Source organism: Sesamum indicum, linkage group LG7 (genome assembly GCF_000512975.1).
Source record: "Sesamum indicum cultivar Zhongzhi No. 13 linkage group LG7, S_indicum_v1.0, whole genome shotgun sequence".
Classification (NCBI taxonomy): domain Eukaryota; kingdom Viridiplantae; phylum Streptophyta; class Magnoliopsida; order Lamiales; family Pedaliaceae; genus Sesamum; species Sesamum indicum.
In genome coordinates, this window is record NC_026151.1 from 4977546 (window position 1) to 5001377 (window position 23832).

At 34.0% G+C, this 23832-nt stretch overlaps 2 protein-coding genes across 2 annotated transcripts; both read right to left on the reverse strand.

Moving 5' to 3' along the window:
• On the reverse strand, positions 16369-19394 carry LOC105166272 (probable BOI-related E3 ubiquitin-protein ligase 3). Its single transcript, XM_011085579.2, has 4 exons — positions 19234-19394; positions 18984-19084; positions 18560-18891; positions 16369-17010 (listed from the first exon to the last, which is right to left on the reverse strand). The coding sequence occupies exons 1-4, from the start codon at positions 19314-19316 to the stop codon at positions 16483-16485; spliced, it is 1044 nt and encodes a 347-aa protein (XP_011083881.1). The 5' UTR covers positions 19317-19394; the 3' UTR covers positions 16369-16482.
• On the reverse strand, positions 20407-20955 carry LOC105166321. Its single transcript, XM_011085629.1, has one exon. The coding sequence runs from the start codon at positions 20953-20955 to the stop codon at positions 20407-20409; it is 549 nt and encodes a 182-aa protein (XP_011083931.1).

Sequence of the window (23832 nt, forward strand, 5' to 3'; positions counted from 1 at the left end):
AGAATAACAATGTTTTCCACTTTAAATGAAATTTACGTTAAGTTTAACGAAAAAGTAAACAGAAGGACCAAAAGTGCAAAAAATATCAAAGTTTTAGGACCAAAATTGCAAATTGAAATTGTTTGAGGACCAAAATCGCATTAGTGACTATATTTATATTTAACGAAAATTAACGGCCACGTGGCCTTAATTGCATAGGACCAAAAGTGTTATTTTGAGCAAAATACTTTTTTAGTCCCATAAAATACAGACATAATTTATTTTGGTACCGCAACTATGGCATATGTCGCTTTTAGTTCCATAAAACTCATAATCACATATTTCTAATCCCAAAAAGTCATGATATTGGGATTAAAAAAGCATTGTGACTTTCGGGACTAACAAGTTCCAAAATCACATCTTTTGAGACTAAAAAGGTATAACTTTGAGTTTTATGGGACTAAAAGCGCCACCTACTATAGTTGTGGTATAAAAAATAATTCTACCCTTATTTTATGGGACTAAAGAATATTTTTTCCTGTTATTTTTAAAAATTATGGGATGAAAGTAAGAATTCTATAACCAGTGAGATCAAAAGTATAAAGGTCCTAACAACCACGTACATTTTCCTTTAAAATATTTGACGAAAAGGTTCCATTGAATGAAAGGTGCTACTTTTTTTAAGCTATAGGACCAAATGTGATAATTTCATAATTAATGGGAGCAAAAGTGAAAATGCCATAAGTTATGAAATGAAAAAGTATTATTTTACCCATATATGTGTATATAAATAGATGGCTAAATCCTGTTGTTAGTCCCACATCTCTTCTTTTTGTCTCATTTTAATCCTTCATCTTTTAAATGCACTTTAGTGGCCCTTATCTTAAAAGTTTGTCCCATTAAGACCATTAGACTTAATAAAATCTAAATTATAAGGGATGAAATATTCCTTTGAAAAGGGGTAAATTGAAAATTATCAAATTCCAATATTAATCTTCAGTGGTAGTTTTTTTAACAAAGTAAGAATTATATTATTTAAATTTTTTAAATTAATTGCACACACTAGTTTTTAGAAAAAAAATGCAAATATTGCAAATAAATAAATTACCCACCTATGAAAAAAAATAACATTTTACCTCCATGTATTTTTTAAAATACAATAATTTATCTCTCTGTATTTTTTAAAATAAAGCGATTTATCTCCTTAGACATGGAGGTAAATTACTTCATTTTAAAAGTATAGAAATGTAAATTGTAATTTTTTTTTATGATAAAAAAATAATTTGCTCATTTATAATATCAAAATGAGGTAAATTGCATTAAATTTCTAATTTTTATTAAGAGAGACCTCGGTACATACTTGTGAATTATTATGTTGATTTTAGATTTATTTTTTGTCAATTTGAAAATATAATACGATCACCCGATCTCATCAATAATAACAATAGTATAGTGATAAAATAATGGTGTATATGAGAATTTCTAGGAGAGACAGCTCAAAAACACAGACCGAATACTTATAAAACTTGTTCTTAGACATAGAAGGCTCTAACATGTCACACACACGCACGCACACATGTTAGTATGTGTGTATATATTTAAATTAGAAATAAAGAAAGAAAAGAACAAGGGCACGTTTCCCCGGACTAACTAAACGACTGCAAGTAAAAAACGAGAGGGAAAGAATCGAAAGAGAGTATTTGTAAAGGACAAGGCTACAAGGTTCTTTGCTGTCTCTTCTCACACTCTCTTTTGTCCATTCTGTTGGACCCTTTCTGCAGCCTGTATTACCATAATATTTTCTGACTCACACCACATCCTTTTAAATTCAAATCTTTATACATATAACATGTTCTCGTATTCCCCATTTTTCTCAATTTCTAAGATCAACACACACTGTCAGGCCTTGAGCCTGCCGTTGGATAGGGGAATTGCCTCCGGAACAATTGAATGGATTCTAAAATTCGATTACAAATAATTTTTTATCAATAAAAATATTATTTTAAATATATTGAATATATTAATATATATAAATATGTTATTTATGAAAATAATATATTATACTTTTTTCATCTTCTTTTCTCCAACGGATAGCCGCCGTCGCTGCTCCCCTCGCGCCCTGCGGCCCCCATCACCCTCTCCAAGCACCGCCAACAACCCCATCTCCTTCCCCTTGCATCACCGCAAGCCTCAGGACTATTGGAAACAATGCAGTAGGTGATTGCAACGGTGCAAGTGCAAATGGCGGTTGTACCTCAAGTGCGTCTTGCGGCCCCCTGGCTGTAAAGGTCCCTATTGGTACTGAAGGCGACACCCTGGCTAACTTGCAGATGAGCCCCCTATCAGGGAACATAGGCCACCCCCTCTGCAGCAGGAGGGGCTCTAAGACGTGCAACACCGACTTCCAACGGAATCCTCATTCTTCATACATCATCCATAATCATGATTAAGAATCATGTTGTACAAACTATCCAGATCAACGACAGAGATCCACCTAAAAACAACTAAAAAGTTTTAGTGAGGAAATCATGGGAGATGAGCTCCCTTCCAGTTACTGGACTCCAACCATAGCAAAGTATAATGAGACCACGGATCCCCAGGAACAATTTGTCCCGGTTTGAGAATGCAGTTTTGCTTCACTGCTATGCAGATGGAATCAAATGCGGGTATTGGTTATTACGTTCACCTAAGCAACCTAACAATGGTTCAACCAATGTCAGATGGCTCAATCAAAACCTTTCAAGAGTTTCATTCTCTTTTTTTGGATCAATTCGCTTGCAACAAGAGACATAGGAAGACGGCCTTGAGCCTCTCCACAATTCAGCAGAAGGAGACAAAGTCTCCCAGGGATATCTTCAGTGTTTCAACACTGCAGCTTTAGAAGCCCCCATAGTTATTGTGGAGGTGCGGGCCAGTGCTTTCTCTTACGAATTGTTAGATGTAGATTTGTTCGAATCTTTAGTGAAAAAGCTGGACCTTAGCTTTGATAGCCTCTTGGCATGGATGGAAAAATATATCAATATAGAGGAGGCCCAAACTTCTAGAAAGGAACGCTAATGGGAGAAGGGGAAGGATCACAAAGAGGAGAAATCCTCTAAGAAACCAAAGATGGAGTTTTGGGATTACAAAAACCCTTCCAAGAGGGGTATCTCTCATACACTCCCCTGATGCACCTATCACTCAAGCAATGATGGCGGTAGAAGATAAAAGAATCATAGCCTGGCCAAGAATGGGTAAGGATGGACCTGCTTGGACCTGGTCTAACAAATATTGTCATTTTCGTAATGAATACAGGCACACCACAAAGGAATTTCGTCACTTGAAAAAAGAAATGGAAAGACTCATCTACAATGAATGGCTATAGGAGTTTGTTTGCAAAAAAAAAAAGCGCAAGGCACTAACCTCTATCAAAAGCGCAATGCCCATAAGAGAAAGGCATATGAGGACTCCAATCCTGAACCCTCATAGGGAAAAGGGCACAAGCTCCCAGCATAGGGATGCCCAGAAGAATCTAATCCCCATGGAAGGGGTTATTCGCATAATCGCATGAAGTCCTATGAAGGGAAATTCTCACAGGCTTGAAAGGTCTAGATAAAGGAATTGGAGAAGAGTGTGCACACAGACGTCTTGGATGTGGAAGCAATAGCTGACACCCCCATCATCTAATTTGGATGCACCGAGAGGATTGGGCTGGCATTACCCAATAATGATGCCCTAGTTATTACAACTATGCTGGCAAACTATGAAGTTAGTCAATCTTCATCGATTCAAGGAGTTCGACCAACATTCTCTTTGGGTAGGGGGCATATGACTAAATGGAATTGGGAGACACCAGTTTGGAGTTTGTTGACACGTCCCGGTACATGTTTGTGGGAGAAATGGTCCGCCCTTGAAGAATGGTTGCTCGCGCTTCTCATCAGGTGAGGAGCCTTGGAGGAGGACATACATGATGAAGTTTTTGGTTGTGGACATCCCTTCCGCCTACAATGCAATATTAGGAAGGCCCACACTCAACACCTTCCTAACCACGTTTGGTATGAAGATTAAATTTCCTGTTTGGGGAGAAATATGGTAAGTAAGAGGGGATCAATTACAAGATCGAAAATGTTTTGTACAAGCTGTTCGTAATGGATAGAAATGAAGTCCTGAAGAAGTTCCTTTTAAAAAAGTCCCATATACGCAATGGGAAAGATCCTGCACTCGAGAATGGGCTCCCCATCGAAGTGGAGGCCTCGACCAAGGTTTATCTTGCAGAACAATTTCTAAACATTGAGTTGGTCCCCAGAGAGTCGGATAAAACTACTCGAATTGGCTCGCAATTGGAGATAAGGATCAAAGAAGAATTATTGTAATGCCTCGAGCACAACATTGACATATTTGCATGGATGCCTCAAGAGTTAGAGGGTTTTGATCCAGGTGAATCATGCACTACTTCAATGTAAACCCCTCCATAAAGTCTATCAAGTAAAAGAAAAGACACACAAGACAAGAAATTATTATCACATGCCACATTAAAGAAATTCAAGTCTCGAGTAGCCCTTGAATGGTATGTGTTCCGAAGCCCGAAGTTAAGCAGAAGTATATCGAAAAGACTTCTATCCGCTCCCATGAATTGATCAGCTAGTAGATTCCACCTCTGGGTGTGAGCTCTTTAGTACGATAGATGCATTCATAGGGTAACCACCAAATAATGTTGGTCTCTAAAGATCACAAGAGAGTAATCTTTATCACCTCTACAGGGACGCTCTGCTGTGTCACTATGCCCTTGGGGCTCAAAAATGCTGACCTACCAGTGGCAGGTGGATAAAACTTTATGGCCGCAGCTTGAGAAGAACATGGAGGTATATGTAGCTTGTAGAAAGCAAGAAGGCCAGTGATCACATGGCTGACCTTGAAGAAACATTTGAGGTCCTAAGACGGTACATGTTAAAACTCAACCTGGCCAGGTGCACCTTCAGAGTGAAAGATGGGTGGTTTTTAGGTTTTATGTTTATAAAAAGGGGGCATCGAAGCAAACCCACTTAAGATTAAGATAGTATTGGATATGAAAAACCCCTTCAGCATCAATGAGGCGCAACGACTCACCAAGAGGATTGTGACCCTCAGCCAATTTATTTCCAAATATGTAGAAAAAAGTTTGCTCTTCTTTAATGTGCTGAGGAAGGCAAAAAACTTCAAATGGGGATCAGAGTTCCAGAACTCCTTTGACTATCTCAAAAGATACTTGGTAGGCCTCACTTTGCTAGTAAAGTCGTGACTTGCATCTATTGACTTATTTTCTTTTATTTTTATTTGTAGTCCATGATCCCGAGTATTTTGGTTCGTGAAGGGTTTTAAAATTTATCCATTGGTCGTTGTCAATGCGTTTGAATTCATACATATTTGGTCTTGATCCTCTGATTATATATTAACTTCACAATTTCATCCTGAAAAAGAGCATTAATAAAGAGATTAAGCCTTGATTAGGTATTATAAACCACCCAAACTTCTCATCTTCAATCGATGTATGACATGTGCCTATGTCAGTCCACATACCATGCGGATAGTATATACTTCTAAAAGCTTTGCAGGATCATACCATTGGAGAGTTCAAATTTAACCCTATTCAAAGGGTTTATTTGCTAAGCTTATTAAAAAAAAATTATACATTCATGCATCTTATAAGATATTTCTAGACCTTATTTTAAAAATAAATTTGAAAAGTGTTTGGATAAAATAAGATTACGTAGCTTATAAGACATTAGTAACGATAAATTCTTAATTGATTTAAAGGAATTTATTAGGGTATTATAAAGTTATCAACTCCTTAAAATTTTTTAAAGAGTTCGTAAAACATCTTATTTTTAGAGTCTATAATTTCATTAAAACACTTATCAAATACTTTATAATATTTTATAAACTTGCAAACGAATTCTAAAATGTTCTAATTAAAGAGCTTATAAGGATCACACAAAAATCTCTTCATTAGGTAAATATGAGATGGGAAAAGTTCATTTTTTATCACTAGTTATCGTGGAATGCAACACTTGCGGACACACAATCAAATGACAATAGTACAAGTTTTAAAAACAATAACCCACGAACGATTGAAAATAGAGCAAGTGATGAACATGAAAGATAAAGTCGAAGGAAAGGGTGAAAGTGATAGAAAAACATGATAATAGATCCCACACATTCACATCTTCATCTCTTCTCACGAGAAAAAAAAATTACTATTGCATAACCACAGTTAAATAAATTCCACGTAAGAAACTAACTTTTTCATCATGAGAAAATTATTTGCCATATGTAAGAGCTATGGTGAAAACATCTCCATGGCTAATTAACAATTGACAATTGACAAATGATATGGACCATTTAAAAGCAACAAATATTTATTATTTTTTTTTGTCGATATCATGCTTCTATTTTTTTTTATTTTATTAGTAAAATAAAATAAATCATACACTAATTAAACTCAAATTCATAACTTCATATCTATCTTACATAGGACCAAAGCCCCTAAAAACATATATGATTAACTGAGTGAAAAAATAGTGGATCAGTAAGTAATAAAAGCCAAGAATTAATTAAATAAGCAAGATATATACATGTAATTAATCATAGGATAATTACATCTTCCTCCTTTTGGTGTAATTACATGTAAAATTTCCCGTGGTTTGAAAAATTACATCTAGCATCCATGAGGTTTGCATCCGTATAACAAATAAGTCCCCATATTAGTTAAAATTCACTAAATTTACTGATATTAACAAAAAAAATCTGAATGAAAGTCGATATTTACCCTCAATTGACTTATTACTGAATTATAGCAGGTCAAACAATTTTTTTCTTACTAAACATACATCTTCACATGCATTAACGCATAAAAATGTATGAGGGTAATTTGACCATAAGAAGATTTATTTGATCTGCAATGAATCAGTAATAAGTCAATTGGGGGTAAATATATATTTTTTTTATTTCTTTTTTGTTAATATAAGAAAGTTCAGTGAATTTCGACTAACAAAAGGACTTAGACAAACAAACCTTAAAGGTGCTAAATATAATTTTTCGAATCATAAAAAATTTACATATAATTACACCAAATGTGATAGGGGATATTAATCATCCCTTAAATCATAGGAGGGGAACAAAAAGGCTGTTGGATCACATGCACATCACCTTTTGTTTCTTTTCTTTTCCTTCCATCCTTCTGTTTCTCTTCTTTTAACACTGTGTCTGATCATCAAGCGTTTAAGACACGAGACGTTGCTAGAAGAAATATAATTTTTATGTAATTAATTATAATTGGTTCTACAAATCATCATTAGCTTATGTTTTGCAAATAATGTTAAAATATTTGTTATTGTATATTTAAAAACAGAGCTGATGTTGATTAATTGTGGTAAAAATTTAAATTTTTATATTAATTATGATTGATTGTATTGATTTACTGTGATTTTTAACTTTTGATAATTTATAGTATAGCAAAAAATTAATTATTTAGGTTAATTTCAGTTAATTAGACTCCCTAAAAATGTAAAATTACGTTTTTTCTCAAAATGCTGAAATTACAGTTACACCCTTATGAAAATTCACTATTTGCACCTGACCCCATTTCGTCTTATGTTTGGATGAAAAATGTCGACATTAGGAAAAAAAATTACATATATTTTTAATTTTATTTCTCATTTAATATTCTCGTATAATAATTTTATACTTATAAGGAAGAAAATATAATGATATTAAGTATTGTTAACCTCTCTCTCTCTTTATAAATACAAAAATACACATGAAAATATTAAACGAAGAGTAGAGTTGAAAATTTATGTAATCAATTTTGCAACGTCAATATTTTTCAATGAAATCACAACGGAAGAAGGTTAAATATTTTAGAGAATTTTTAAAAGAATATAAATATAATTTCAAAATTTATTTTGGAAAAAATGTAATTTTAGAACTTGTGATTTGATTCTCAAAATATATGATAATATTTGTGAATTGACTATTTTGTCCCTCTTCGAGGGTCAACTCGGCTCTCTACCCCTCAAAAGAAAGAAACTAAAAATAATAATAAAAGGTAAAATTAATAGAAAAAAAGGATGGGTCCCACCATTATATTCATCATTTCAAAGGAATATTCAGGTCCATTTTTACATGCAATAATTAAAAAGATTTCCTCTTTTTTCTTTTTAATTATTATTATTATTTTGTTTTGATTGGGGTAATGAACATCTCATGATATGAGGGGATTTCATCAATGTTCTCAGCCGTTGATTTGGGGTACGTGAAAAGGCCGTATTATTGCTGATTGTTTTGAAGAGCATAATCATGATTTACTAATTATGAAATTATAAATTAATCAAAGGAATTAAAATTAATTATAATAATATTTCACTTGTATGAACAAATCATTTTGATATTATTGATAAACATAAGAGAAGTTGAACTATTAAATATTTTAATTTTCCTCACTTCATAAAACTAAAAAGTGAAAATTAAATTTAATATTATTATTAATAATATTTTATTATTAATATTATCTTTGCTATGGTGCCAGTTTTGATCGACTCAGGAACATATTGTATTTAAATTTTTTACATGGATAACATTGATGTTAACATCGTATTTTTGGTTACTCTTAATTACATCTTAATTATTTATATATCTATAGCTCTGATTTATAATTTCATTCATATTTTTATAAATTAAATATATACTTACTAAAACATCAACATTATTTACGTTAATCATTTTTTTATATTGAAAAATTACACATATATTCTTAAAAACTGTCCGTACACAAACTACCATGATTTTAGCCGTCACAAGTAATTTTTATAATTACACTAAATATATGGATTGTGTACATAAATAAAATCATTATCAGGGATATAATTGCAATTATATATCCCAAAGGCAAAAATCATGGCTTTTATCCGTCAAATCACCGAATGAGAAGATCAGTTTCCTTTGATTTTATGAATGTAGGAATTTACATTTTTCACCGTGCCGTAAAATTAAAATTTTGAAAAGACTTGTTATCTTTTTATACTCTTTCAAATTCATGCATTTGGATTGAAATTAAAGGCTTTTAAATTAATTAAAAATTTTAAATTCATAATAATAAATTTATTAGATAAATAGATTTTAAATTCTTAATTTAGTGCCGATTTTGAGTTATTTTTATTTGTAAATGCACTATATTTTCTTAAACAAAAATACAAACTCCATAGTTGTTTTCTAAATTCTCCCAAAATTGTCACAAGCTCTTGGAACATGGTATATATGGAGTCTTATTGGGAAAATCGTATTTTGTTCGTCTGTGTTTTTTCGATTGCGTTTCATAAGTTAAAATTTTCTCAATGTTAGTCCTCACGTGCTATGTCCAATAATTTTAACATGCTATGTCCAGTAATTACCAAAAAAATGTATGAAAATAGGAAGAATATAACACACTAGGACTAAACTTGAGAAAATTTTCAAGTTACGAAGTGCAGTATGAAAAATTCGTAACAAATGGGATTAAATTGCAAAATGGATTTAATGAAATTTAACTCTCTATAATATTGTAAATGAGTAAATTACCCTCTATAAAAAATAATAGCAATTTACCTCCTTATATTTTTTTAAAATGAAGCAATTTTACCTTTCTATTGCTTCATTTTGAAAAACGCAGGGGGATAAATCGTTGCATTATTAAAAACACATGGAGGTAAATTGCTATATTTTCTTTTTATAGCGGGTAATTTGCTCATTTACAATATTACAAGAGGATTGCTTGCATTTTTTTTTAAGAAAACACTAACATATGTGACCAAAAATACAATTTTCCCTTTTTTGAAGCTCTCTGAACGGTAGCATCCTAGACTCCAAACAATAGTTATGCGACTGAACACGCTGAGGTATGGGATGCTACATCTTCGAACAATCATCAAACTCAATTAAGTTCGAACAATCAGAAGGTAAATTGCATTTAACCCATTTTCTATAGTGCCCAACAAATGCAATGATTGAAATTACTGCTTTCAATCAGTTAATACCAAATACCAAATATTTAAGATCCATGTCTTCCCTTTGGCGTGAGGATTTGGTACGGTAAAAGAAAAAGTGTAAGGGAGGCTTGTTCACATGACACGCACTCTTTTGAAGGGAACGTCTTATTTCATGGGCGGCATTAGTATGGAAACAATAATATGTGTGTGAGGATCGATGTTCATTTAGAACGAGTGCATTGAATGACTCTGTAGGAATTCTTATTAGAGTGACAACGTCGAATTAGAAATTTTCTAACGCGATAGTGTGCAAGTTTAGTCATTCTTAGATGTGATCCACTATTATAGTTTGTATTAAACCCCTCGTGTTTCAATTTATCTCTTGATTTTCGAGATAATCATATTTTGAGTAAAAACCCATTTAATTTAAAAATCAATGAGTGGCGTATTAAGAAATTATCAAAGCATCTAGGCTGACTGTTCTTAATCATTTAATCAATAAAATTCATGGATAATTAATAGTTATGTCCTATTAAAATAGTGAAATACTCAAATAGAAATCCAAATTATTTCACATCTGATCATAACAATATTAATAGACATGAGATATGCATGCCAAAAAACCAACTTCTTCTAATAATTATACCTAAATTAATTTTAAAAAAAAATATTAAAGCCTTTTGTCTCACTCCGACACAAGATAAAAAGTTAAATGACTTTCGGTCTCTATTTAATAAATACGTGGACAAAATAATTTTTTTAATCTCATAGGCAAAATTTATTTTGGCACCACAATTATAGCAGGTGCTTTTTTTAGTTCCCTAAAACTTATAATCAGACATTTTTAATCTCAAAAAGTCATATATTGTGATTTTGGGACTAAAAAGACGTTTAAAACTAAAAAGGCGCTGTGATTTTGGGACAAAAAAAGGTGTGATTTTGAATTTTATGAAACTAAAAGTGTCACCTACCATAGTTGTAGTACCAAAATAAATTCTACCATGACTAAAAAATATTTTGCCCATAAATACCTATTTGAAAAGTGGAACATGTATAAGTTTAGTGGCAAAGTATGTAGTAATAATTTTAAGGACAATTACCACTCTGAAGTATCCACCCCACATCAATTAGCCCCTTAAAGTATTAAAACCTTAAAACCCCCTTATGTTTAATATTGTAAGTTTGAAAAGTCCATTCTACCCTTACAAGAATTACTTTGTGAAAAAAAATAAAGATATTTTTAAAATACCAAAATTACCTTATGACTAATTTTAATTTCACTTGTTCATCGAACTCTTTTTATTTTGTATCCTAAAGTACTTGTAGCTTATTTTATTTTTAATTTTACTTATTTGTCAAACCAAGTTAAAATAAATTTGTACATGCATAAAATTACCATATTTATATAATTATCATATATATAAATATATATTAATCTACATTTTTTATTAGTTTATTAGCCCTTTTGATTTTATTAATTATATAATAAATATATAAATACATATACATGTATAAATTTATTTTTAATTTAATTTTACAAGCAGGTGAAACTAAAATAAAATGAGTTCCTAACCACCCCCTCACCTATTGTCTTTTTACACAAATCACTCTTGCCTTTTGAAAAATTACAGAAATCAACCCTGACAGTTTTTAAAACTCAAAAATACTCCTGTCAACTACATCAACCTTTAAAATAATTTTTCAAGAACAAAAATGCCCTTAGAGTGTTTTTGTAATGATCAAAAGGTAGAAGGGGTGTTAAAGTAAATATTTATGAATATGAATAATATCATTCACCAAAAAAAGAAAAAAGAATATGAGCAATATGGCCCCTTATATATTTTTATTATTTACAATCATTTTTAATTTTAATTTTAATTATTTTATTAACTTTTTTATTGAATCTCTATATAAAATTGTACCTTTTAATAATTAAAATATTAAATTATTTAATTAATATATAAATAAAATTAGTTAATAGAATATAAATTTAAATTAAAAAATTATCACACTTGTATAAATTATTAGAAATTATTAGAATTAAAGGATTAGTTATCCTCTATTTTTTATTTGTGACTACATTTTACTAAAATGAAAATTAAAAATAATTTATGTATTTTATATAAATCTAATTAGAATTAATAAAATAAATTCATTTCCTTATGAATTTATTTGTTAATAAATAAATTATTTATTTTATTAATTGTAATATGATTTATATAAAATATATCAATTATTTTTAATTTAATTTTAGTAAAATTTAGTTATAAATAGAAATAGAGAATAAGTAATCTTTTAATTTTAATAATTTTATTAAAAAATAATTTATTTATTATTAAATAGTTTAATATTAACAAAAAAATTAATATAATAATTTATATTTAAATTAAGAATTTGTATAAATAATAATAAAAATATATGGGGTCATATTATTCATCTTAAAAAAATTACTTTGGCATCCCTTCTTCCTTTTAATAATTACAAAAATACCTCTAAGGACATTTTTGTTCTTGAAAAAGTATTTTGAAGGTTGATCTAGTTAATAGGGATATTTTTGGGATTTAAAGATTATCATATGTGGTTTCTGTAGTTTTTCAAAAAATAGAAATGACAAAATTGACAATTACAGATCTCCATTCAAAAATTACATAATTATACCAAATTTTAAGAGGGGTATTTATAATTTAACTTATCCTATTTCATTTTAAAGATGTGGAAAAGTGGAGAGAGTGTTGTGATTAGAGCCTTATTGCTGCTGACAATAGATTGAGCATAGAATGCATATTTGGATTGCAGAAGAATGAGGAAGTATAAAAGAGCAGATGACCCACCCAGCAACCCTAAACAACAGCTTTATAGGGAATATGGAGGCTTTGCATTTTGGTGATGATTCAACCCTCTCCCTCTGCCTCTGTCTCTGCCTCTGCCTTTTTTTTCTATATATATCACATTCTGTATTATGAATGTTGGGAATGACTATTGCACTACCTTTTTCTTTATTCCACATTCTCTTCATATTATGGATCGGTGTAGGCTGTTGAGAAGAATTGGAACTTGACTTAGCCTTGTTTGAAAGGATATATGAGATCTGTGGCTTCATAAATTTCAACCAACTCATAGATGGTTACTACTGCACCTCAATATGCTGAAATTTATCTTTCAGAGTAGTGACTTTTACCATGACATAATGTCATTTTTTCATCAATGAATATTTTATAGATTTTATACTTCTTGATTAACAAAATGAGTATGAAAATATCACGTAAAATATTTAAATAATTCAAAAATCTACGCTATTTTTTTACCAAAATTTGGCCAACCTGACATTAGGTCCTATTTGAGAGCTATAGAGTTTCAATTTTATACATCATGTTTGATGTGATTGGTCCAAATGGGACACCAGTACTGATGTGGTATGGATTCGGCAGGCGTTCTGCATTGTTTTATGAGTTTCACGATTTTTGTCCTAAAAAGATATCTCGTGAAAAAGAAGAGGCCTTTAAAATTTATAAATCACTCAAATTCTTTATTTGCAGTAAATATGAAATACTTGCCTACATCAAGTATGAATACTCCAACAACCTAGATCTTTTAATCAAAGCACACATAGAATCTTCTTGGCATACGCATGTTAAAGTTCTTTGGGAGAAGTAAGAGCTTTAATAGGTAGGAAATTAAAGCATTGATAGGACAAGAAATGGGGTGAGTGGCATGCGGTGGAAGTGGAGATGGGAATCATCATCAATACTATTCCTACTACTACTAATTGCTATCTTCACTTTCTCTTTAATTTTCATCACTTTGTAGAGGCAAAAAGAGTTCAGTACCCACTTTTACAGGGTTTGTATAGTTTGAATTCAGACATGGTATGTTTGTAAAATGCTGCAATCACTTTAATCTTGAATGGTTTTAGTACAAATTTGAGTTGGATTGGACTGAAAGTGGACTATTTGGTTAATCAGAGTTTCAGTTTAGCTTGTCTTGCTCTCCGTCGAGGTCTGTTTGACCACCTTAGTTTCATCTAAAGCAAGCAGTGCAGACCATTTATTACAGGATGAAAATTCTTTTAATCACACATTAATGCATGGTTGGGATGCCTTGTACTTTTAGTTACAGTTTGATTTGATTATATTTTTGAACGAAAGGACACATGAATTGCACGTTAGTGTAAGAATAATGTGAGACACTAAAATGTAATAGAAGATCGATTCTTGTAAAACGGGGAGAAGAGCCCAGTTTAGCATTCAAGATCTCCAATGCCGTTGCACTGGTGCAGAAGATTGAAACCACGAGCACCAGCAGTATTCTGCAGTATCTCCTTTGCAAACGGGTAATAGGTTCGTGGCTGTTGTAGCAAGAAAGATCTCCATAATTTTGATTCTCTAGTCAAACACAGCGACATCAATCAGAAGCAAAAATATCGTTAGAATATATGCGTAATTTATATATATATATATATATGTATACACATCTCGAGAGTCTCGAAGAATCTTCATCACCTCTAAATGTAATGAAGAGACCATAATACTCCTGTTTGCATCTACTATGTGCTCTCAGACTAAATTCAGCCAATTCTTTTCATCTGTTCTAAAGTTCATTGCCTGAACAAGAGTTGCAAATAATCCTTGCGAAGAATAACATTAACGTACACGCCAACAAACTGTCTAACATCCCTGTGATCAGCGAGTTCGAGCATTCAAATAACAGAGAGGATTTTAGGAAATCATCCTAGCATCCAAGGCGATTGCGGATTAGAGATGCCACCTGATTACATTTGCAACAGTCAGTCTAATATGCACAAGGTGAGGTTATGGTACAACCTCAGGGAACAATGACGAAGCATATCAGACAGTGTCATTGACTGAACCAGGATGAGCACGACCTTACACGCATCAAACAGAACCTTAAATAAACATCAGAGCCAGTATTCTGAAACTACTAGGCCATTTATAGCCGGCACCGGAAATGTGAAGAAATTAAGGCATGTTAAATAAAGTTATAAATTGCACATAATATAGCTACAACAATTTAAGGATACATATTCTTGTTTCAGTTCTTGGGGTATGTAAGGCGAGCTGTCTCATGTCTAGCCCTGCACACACCATGTTAAAATACCAACAGAAAATGGTGAAAACAAACTAACCGGAGCGAATATACCCATGTCTTTGGACATATCCTGAACGAATCATATAATGGCCTATCAAATACATATCTGGTATTGGAGGAATGAAACAAAAGAAAAGAATATAAGTCAAACAGGGCGCAAGAGAGCCAAATAAAGTGAGAAATAAACCTGGATGAGTGCCTTCACTGCTACCATCTGTGCCTCCCCTTCAGCTGCTAGAAGTCTTAACTAATTGGACGATTTTCATGATATCGACTAGGGCCTGAGGCTCTCAAAATCCTTCATCTTAGAAGTGTATAAAACACCCACTCACCTCCCATGGCATACCATTAAATCAACACCCCTTTTTCCTAATCCTACTAAGATCAAAATCTACATGAGATCTCTAATGTGTCTTTATCAAGTGTTTGGCGCATAGATCTCATCTTGAAGATCAAAGAGCTAAACGTTAATGTGCTCCAGGCAAGATGTAAAGGCAGTCAGCTCACAAGTTTCATATTACAAATTGAGAGGTGTATTTCATAGCCTTGGAGTAGCATGCCTAATTCTGCTGATTATATATCTGACATCAACATTTGAGGAGCCATGCACCATGTCGGCAGAGAACAGAAACAGAAAAGCAAATCCTCCAGAGTTAGAATGGAAGAAGGATAATCCACCAAGCACATACATCAAGATGCTAACAGACATTTATAACCTTAATCAGAAAGATGAAAGGAATCATCATATATTGAGGCAAGTTGCAATCTGATATCTCAGAGAGATATCAATAATTTTGCAAAGGATAACCACATGATGTTCTGAAAGAGTCTTCAAATTACAATTTTTCACTAAGTTGTTACGTCCAGCATATAATGCTCAACAAAATTCATCATGGATGTTCTGTTTTTCAGCATCAAGCAGCAGAGAATGTCATATGTGTTTGAACTGTCAAACAAATGATAGCGAATACACTCACATAAGTAGGTTACGAACAACCAACTCATGCCAAGAAGTTCCGGAGATTCTAAACGGACTAAAACGAAAAGGTACTTTATAATGGATAAAGACAGAATTCTTAAACTTTGCTCTTTCCATCACTTTCAAAATATTCATTGAGAACCTGCAGCTCATGAGATTATCCAGAACATATCACTTCAAGAAGCCACAAGCCAACTGAATCACCAGTCATTTTTCAGAAGTTATAGATGCAGAACGCATCTACCCATACATGATGTAGTACGCACTTGTTATCAAGCAGTACAGGAGTTCTAGAGAGTGATTCATGATGATCAAACACAAAAACACTTTTCAGGAAACTGCAGGTCGTAACCATCATACGAAGATAAGTGGGTCCTACAAGGATAAAACAGTTAACCGTTCATGTCACAAGAATGTTACATCTAGATTCATATCATCCCATTACATATAAACCTCCATGCCAATATACTTAGAGGACTGACACAACGGACAAAGACTCAATTTACTTTCACAATCTTTACACAGGCACAGATGCTTACAAGGTAACAAAAGCATGGATGCTTCATTCACTCTACAAACCTTACAGATCATCAACTCCTTCATGTAATTACTATCCTTGCAAAGCAGGTGGAAGTTGACAGGGCGACCATCACTGCAGGAGGCTGTATCATCAACCTCACTATCTCCACACCCTTCTTTGCTATCTCTACTTTGTGCATAAATCTGCTGTAGGTTAAGCTTGAGAGTGTTGATCATGTTCTCATTGTATTTGGCTTGTTGTTGCCAAGCATTGGCCTCCAAAGCAAGCTGTTCCATTCGCAACTCAAGCTCCATATTCTTCTTGTTGATAGCATCCAACTCTGCTTCTTTCTCACGAAGTTTCTGAAGCACCTTGTCTTCAACATGTGAAATTATCTGGAGTTGATTTGCTTGAAACTTTTCCGCAATAGCTTGCCTCAGATGATCCCCCTGTCAAAGATTGTACACGTGAATCAGACATGATATTGAATCTAGGCTTAGACAAAAGACTTACCAATAACAGTACAAAAGCTCCGGCTAATCATGAAAATTGAAAACTCAATTATTACATAAAAAATTTGCTTGAGTCAGTGTTGAACAGTGGGAATCAATAATCAAACTTTCAGGAAGCATCTTTCTCATTCTTTGTACTTATAAGTCATAAGATTCCATAAAATAGGAAAATTTATACGTTACTTCTCAATACGATCCTTAGCTTTTATTTTTAACTTAAATTGCCTTCTTCGATCAACTCTAACATCATAGGTTATAGAAATTCCATGAAATATAATTAGAAACACATTTACGAGGACAGAGCATTCAGAAGTAGGTAAGCTAACTTTGGGATCCTTGGAAATGTCTTAATAGGTTTGTTTTACTATAAAATAGTCAAAGCAAAACTGTCGTGCCTAGGCCCATCAGCCAACCTGAAGATCCTCAAGATACAGAAGTACGAAGCAATTATTAAAGTGAGTTAAGTAATTACCTAAGAGGCTCAAGCAATAGGTGTTTGCTAGAGCTGGTTAAGCAATTAATTCTTATCCAACCCAAGACGGGAAGTAGGAGTCTCAGAGAGACATAGAAAGGATGACTCTTAATGATAATTAATTAAATGTCCTACAAGCAGGATACATAAGTTGCTTTGTGACAGACTTTATCAGTACATGTAGAAGAGCAAGGTTGACTTGAGGAGAGGACATATATGCCTATCTTGAGTGTCAAACTCATGTTGCCAACAGGTATTGCATGGTAAATAGATTGATGTCCAACTTTTCTATAGATATACTCAAGCAGCCAAATACATCCTGCATGGAAATTCATAACTGTCAATGTGTAACCGTTAATGTTATCTAATTCTACATGCACCATTAAGTGACATCAGACCTTTCATCCAACAGCATCTGTAAGCACTCTCTAATTAGAGCAATGACTTACTCCAGTTAGAAAAGTTTCCAAGTCAGTTTCCAATAATCAGAATCTAAATTTGCAGCAAATATCCCCTGTAAACATTAATATTCAAACAACAATTGAATACTTAAGACTGCAGAATAGCCTGGAGATCATTTGAATCAATCTACAAATACCAAGTGAAACATCATTCAGTACTAAAATGTTTGAGATTCCATTACTGACATGTTAATATTTCAAATCTTTGTAGGAGCAATCGCAAATCAAAAACTCATGAACTACCAAAGAGAAACACCAAAAGAAAACAAGAAAGAGAAGGATAATGAAGCTTCATTTTCACATCTGCTTGGACGCTGAAACGAGAAGCCTTTATCCATAGCTATTTATAATTCTGAATGAGTCTCCGAGTTCTTTAAATCACACAGCAGTGAATCTAGTTTCCAATTTGGAAGAACTAATCAAGAGACACACAAACATTTCCCCAATCACACATAAGCAAACAAATTCGAATCACTCAGGAGATAGACAAACTTGAAAAAGAAACATTTTTTAACCAAAACAGAGCATGAAATTAACGCCCATTATCTCCCACCTGAAGTTTAATATATCTATAAATCTCCGCGTCCTGTCTTTGCAACTCACGATCAAGATCATCGCCCACAAGCCCCAGCAAAGCCGAGTCACCTGAAGAAGCCAGTCGCGAATTTTCCAACGAAAGCCCGAGCCCGGTTGACACTGATCGGGCCTGCAACAAATCCGCAGAGGATATCTGGGACTTGTTATCATTATTGTTATTATTGTTAGTTTTCTCCAGAAAAACTTGCTCTCTCGGCCTCTTTTTCTTGGGCTCCAGCCCGAAATTCCAGTGTAAATCCAGCCCGTTTTCTTCTTGAACCGGGCCGGGTGCCAAACCAGCCACTTGAACTAAACCCACAAAGAAAAAAGAGAAAAGCATTAGAAAACACGATCAATTCCATCAAAATAATGAAATTAGTGTGAAAGATCAGAGAAAATACAAGGAGGGATGTAAGGGGGGTGATGATCAAGGAGATTGGGGGTGTTGAAATAGTTCACTTGCTGAGAAATCTGCCCCTCCATGTTGTTGTTGCTAAAATCCCTGAAAGGGAAAAAAAAAAAGAAAAAAACAAGAAATCGATGGTGCAATCAATTGAGAGCTGTGGCAGAGACAAAATTAATGTAAAAGAAACGTGAGATTTTTCTGTGTTGTTTTAGCGTGCGGCGGTGGATGCTATTCAGTTACGGTACCTGAAGAAGGGTTTGGATTGCTGCGGCTGTGAGGATGGATGCTGAAGAAATTGCTGAAAGTGATTTTGAGGGTACGAAGCCATGGCCGAATTGGGAGAGCGAAAGAGGGGAAAAGAAGAAAATGGCGATGGTCTTTGAAACAAGGAATACTGTTGCAAGAGGTGGTTCAGAGATGAGAGAGAATAATTTTTATATTTTGCTATTTGGTCCTTAAAGTTTTATATTTTTCTATTTGGTCCTTCAAGTTTCGGAAAATTATAGAGTTCGTTGCTTTTTCTAGATTATGATGATAATAATAATTCAATCTATGTAAAATAGAATAAAAACTCAATTAATAGTTATATAATTATATAACATATTAATCAAATATAATAAATATAATTTTTATTATGTGCATTGTATTGCATTTTTTTAAATTAAATAAATAAATGTGGTGATTATCATAAATTCGATGGAATATATTTACAAACATATTTTAAAATTTATAATACAATTGAGAGAAAAAAGAAGAAAAATAAGAAAAACATATCAGAAAGTAAATAATTCACTTGTCATTTTTTTTCACAATGCACAACAAATATGGTATAGTACACAAGAATAATAATAATAATAATAACTAGTAATTTGGCTTAATATTATTATAAATAAAATATGCATAATTTTTTATTATTTAATAAAAAATATAAATAATAAGTTAATATTATATTTATGAGGAAGTGGTGATAAAAAAAAATATGATATAATATTAGAGAGAACAAAAGATGTCTAAAAGTAAATAAGAAAAAGAAATAACTACCAAAATAAAATGGGAGTGGGAAGTTAGGAAAATAAATTAAAGGATAAAATTGAATTTTCAAAAGTCGGTATGGTAACGAAATTTAAGCCACGTACACTGATTATAAGACGTGTCAATTTTTGTAAATGATAGAAGAAATAATTGTCCGCTTCTCGTCACCCATAGGACACGTATAGTATTTTGAAAAACATTAGAATCTATTTATTATGTAGGACTATTTATTATTTTATACCAAATGTGTTTAAAAATTTCAAGTAGTGTAAATCATTTTACATCAATAATTTTTTTGGGTGAAATGTAAGTTTCATTCAACCAAGAATAATATGTACAATGTACTCCGGGCATACCCGGAGAGATACAAAAGCCCACGCTAAAGATTAAGAACGATCAAAACCGTGTGGGAAGAGTGTCCAAAGGACCCTATACAATGTAACCTTGACTAAATTTATAAGCCTCTCGGGACAGGCCGTTGACCCCTCGAAAATGACTTCATTGCGCTGCCTCCAAAGTGTGTACACCGTGCATGCCAAAGCGAGGTGTCGCGCTTTGTTCTGCACGGAAGAACCTGTCTTCTCCTTCTTGAGCCACTTGACCGCACTTTGAAGGGTTGACATAGTCCGGTTAATGCCAAGCCAGTGTCGGATGCGGGACCAAACGAAGTTGCTGAACGGACACTCAAAGAAAAGGTGCTTGGCCGATTCCTTGGTGTTGATGCATAGCGAGCACAAATCCTCCTCTTGGAGGAATCCAAGTCTGTCCCTCGTAGCTAGTCTACCGCGCAAGCCAAGCCACAAGATAAATGAGTACTTAGGCGGGATAAAAGCCTTCCAAATAGCTGCTTTCCAAGGCTGCCTCGCAAGTTTCGGCCTGAAGTACTCATAAGCTTTCGACGTTTGGAGACCCTTCGGGGTGGACCATCTCGTCATTTCTACATAAGGTAGACACCGTTGACCCATTGCACCCACAACGTGTCTGCCTTGCGGTGAATGTTCCATAATACCCGGGCAAGGAGGGCCACATTCCAAGACTGTATGTGTCGAATTCCGAGTCCACCTTCTTCCTTGGGATGGCAGATTTCCTCCCAAGCGACCGGTGCCCTCCGAGAGTTCCATAGAAAGTTCCTACAAAGTCGGTGGATTTTCTCGATGACCGCCGCTGGAAGTGGGAAAACTTGGAGCCAGAAGCACTCCACCCCCTGAATTACAGATCGGATAAGTTCCAGTCGGCCTGCATAAGATAGGGATTTGCCCGTCCACTTCGAAATGCAGTTGGCAATTTGATCCACAAGCGGTGAGTAGTTGGTGACCGAAAGCCGCTGTGCCGCTAGTGGAATGCCAAGGTATCTGATCGGCATCTCACCTCTCGCAAATTCCGTCCGAGCGAGAATCATTTTTACATCAATAATTGAATCTACATTATGGAGATATGAAATAATTCAGACTAGTGGATGTGAAACAAAAACTCTTTGAGTAGAGGAAGATGAATATACTAGAAAGTTCTAATATAAAGGAGTAGTAGCCATTTGAGGGTATTTTGGGATATACCTTTTGGGGTCCAATAGCCATCAATGCAACATTCAGTACATTAAGGGTTAAATATTTAATCAATTTTGATATATATTATTATTTATAAAAAAATAAAAAATAATAAAATTAACCCTACTCCCAACTGCTAGGCTCCCTCCCCTCAGCCCGCTGTCCACCCCACCCCCCGTCACCAGGTTTCACTCCCTGTCGCCCACCACACCCCCCTCACATCGTCCGCCCTACCCCCTTGCGCCACCCAACGCAGAGCAGGGCAATGTCACAACCTTGGAGACCGTGCATTGTGGTGGCCCATGGTTGATCTGGCAACTGTGACACGGTGACCTCAACGCAATTTTGGGTGACCATAGCGGGGACTTTCGGCTAGGGGTGGGCATCGGGTCGGGTAGTTCGGGTCGGGTACCCGACACGTCGGGTTTGAAAAAAATGAACCCGAACCCGAACCCGACTAAGTCGGGTACCCGACCAGAGTACTTGACAGTCAAGTATAGCATCCGACTAAAAACATGATCCAACTTCAATCATTAATTCAAAAGATGGGCACATACATTGCAAATATACATATGACAAATCATCTCCAAATCATCTCCATAAAGTGCAATGAACATAGATAATATAAAACATCCATTAACTAAAACTCCATGCCTACAGACTGAAAAAGCAACTAGCTCCTATCACATTTTCATCCTTGAGTCTTCGACCTGTCAAGCATTAAACATACAAAGTGGAAAAACTATTAGAGAAAGTCAAACAGATTAAAAATTTAATATTACACAATGAGGTTCTACCGTTTTAATACCTTGTCAAAAATTTACAAGTACCAGTTAGCACTTAGCACCATTAAATGTCAATAATTGTTGAATCAACCCCCAACTTAGTCAACTCTACAACAAAATAGAAAGTAGTTAGACAAGTAAAATATATAAGTAGAATATATAGAATTGAACAATAATCAAAATACAAGAAAAAAAATAAATAAATACCTTTCTCAACCACTTCAAGTTCACTCAAATCCTCCTCAATGCTAATTGGTTTGGAGTCTTTTCGTATCCAATCTTGAGTACAAATAAGCGCTTGCACTATTTTAGGAGACAAAGAGCTCCTAAAAGTGTCAAGAACACGACCACCGGTACTAAATGCGGATTCCGGGCAACAGTTGAGATTGGAACTGCTAATATATCCCGAGCCATTTTGGAAAGAATGGGAAACCTTTGGGCGTTTACTCTCCACCAATTTAGTATGTCAAATTTGTCTCTATGCATTTCAACATCCTCACCAAGATATTTCTCTAATTCTGATTTCACTCGATCCCCTTTTCCACCTGACTTGTACATACTGAACTCTTGTTCGATGGTGAACGTACGAGTCGCTTCATAATCAGTGTATTGCGTAGATGTCCCAACTGAAGAGGAAGATGATGAAGAAACACGACTAAATGATGATCCCGGGCTTTCTAGCGTTCCTTGAAGACTATGACCGTATCTCACCTTATAATCATTAAACAACTCGTAAAGTCCATCTCTCACTTGTTCTTTCATCACATTGCTTTGTTCAGTACCACCATACAATTTATCAAAGCTAAATTCAATGAACTCCAATTTGTGACGTGGATCAAGGATCACGGCATAATATAAAATCATATTCATCTTCTCAATTGATCCCCAATATTTATCATACTTCTCTTTCATCTTTCTTGCCATCTCATTTAATTCAACATCATTACTACTTAACCAATATCTGAGAAGCAAGTCAACTTCACATATTTCACGAAAACCAGATTAGATGTGACATACAAAGCACCAGAAATGCGCAAAGTGAGACTGTAAAAGTGCTTTAAAAATTTCACCAATACCTTTGCCCTCTCCCAATCATAATCCGTCGGTATCCCATCAAATGGTTGTCTCGAAAGATCAGTCTTATAGGCAAGATCTACATCTTCATAAGCATCAAATGCGAGCTTAAGGTTTATAACCGTCTCCAACATCATGTAGGTAGAGTTCCATCTAGTAGGTACATCAAGAGATAACAATTTTTTTGTTTCCAATTTTTCAAATTCAACACACTCTTGAAATTTTTTGTACCTAGCTGGAGAATTCCTAATATACCTGATGGCCCCTCTAATACGAGAGATAGTTTCATGCTCACCCTTTAAACCATCCTGCACAACGAGGTTAACTATATGTGCCATACACCTCATGTGCACATATCTCCCACCTAAAATGTTTTGCCCCCAATTTTCAAACTTCTTTTTCAAGTAAA

Excerpts from the sequence above, each read along its gene's own strand:
- LOC105166272 (XM_011085579.2), bottom strand. The coding sequence starts at position 19,316 with ATGGCTTCGTACCCTCAAAATCACTTTCAGCAATTTCTTCAGCATCCA. Across the intron at positions 19,085-19,233 it reads CAATCCAAACCCTTCTTCAG|GGATTTTAGCAACAACAACA; the intron begins GTACCGTAACTG and ends TTTCCCTTTCAG. Across the intron at positions 17,011-18,559 it reads ATAGATATATTAAACTTCAG|GGGGATCATCTGAGGCAAGC; the intron begins GTGGGAGATAAT and ends AATCTTTGACAG.
- LOC105166321 (XM_011085629.1), bottom strand. The coding sequence starts at position 20,955 with ATGACGAGATGGTCCACCCCGAAGGGTCTCCAAACGTCGAAAGCTTAT.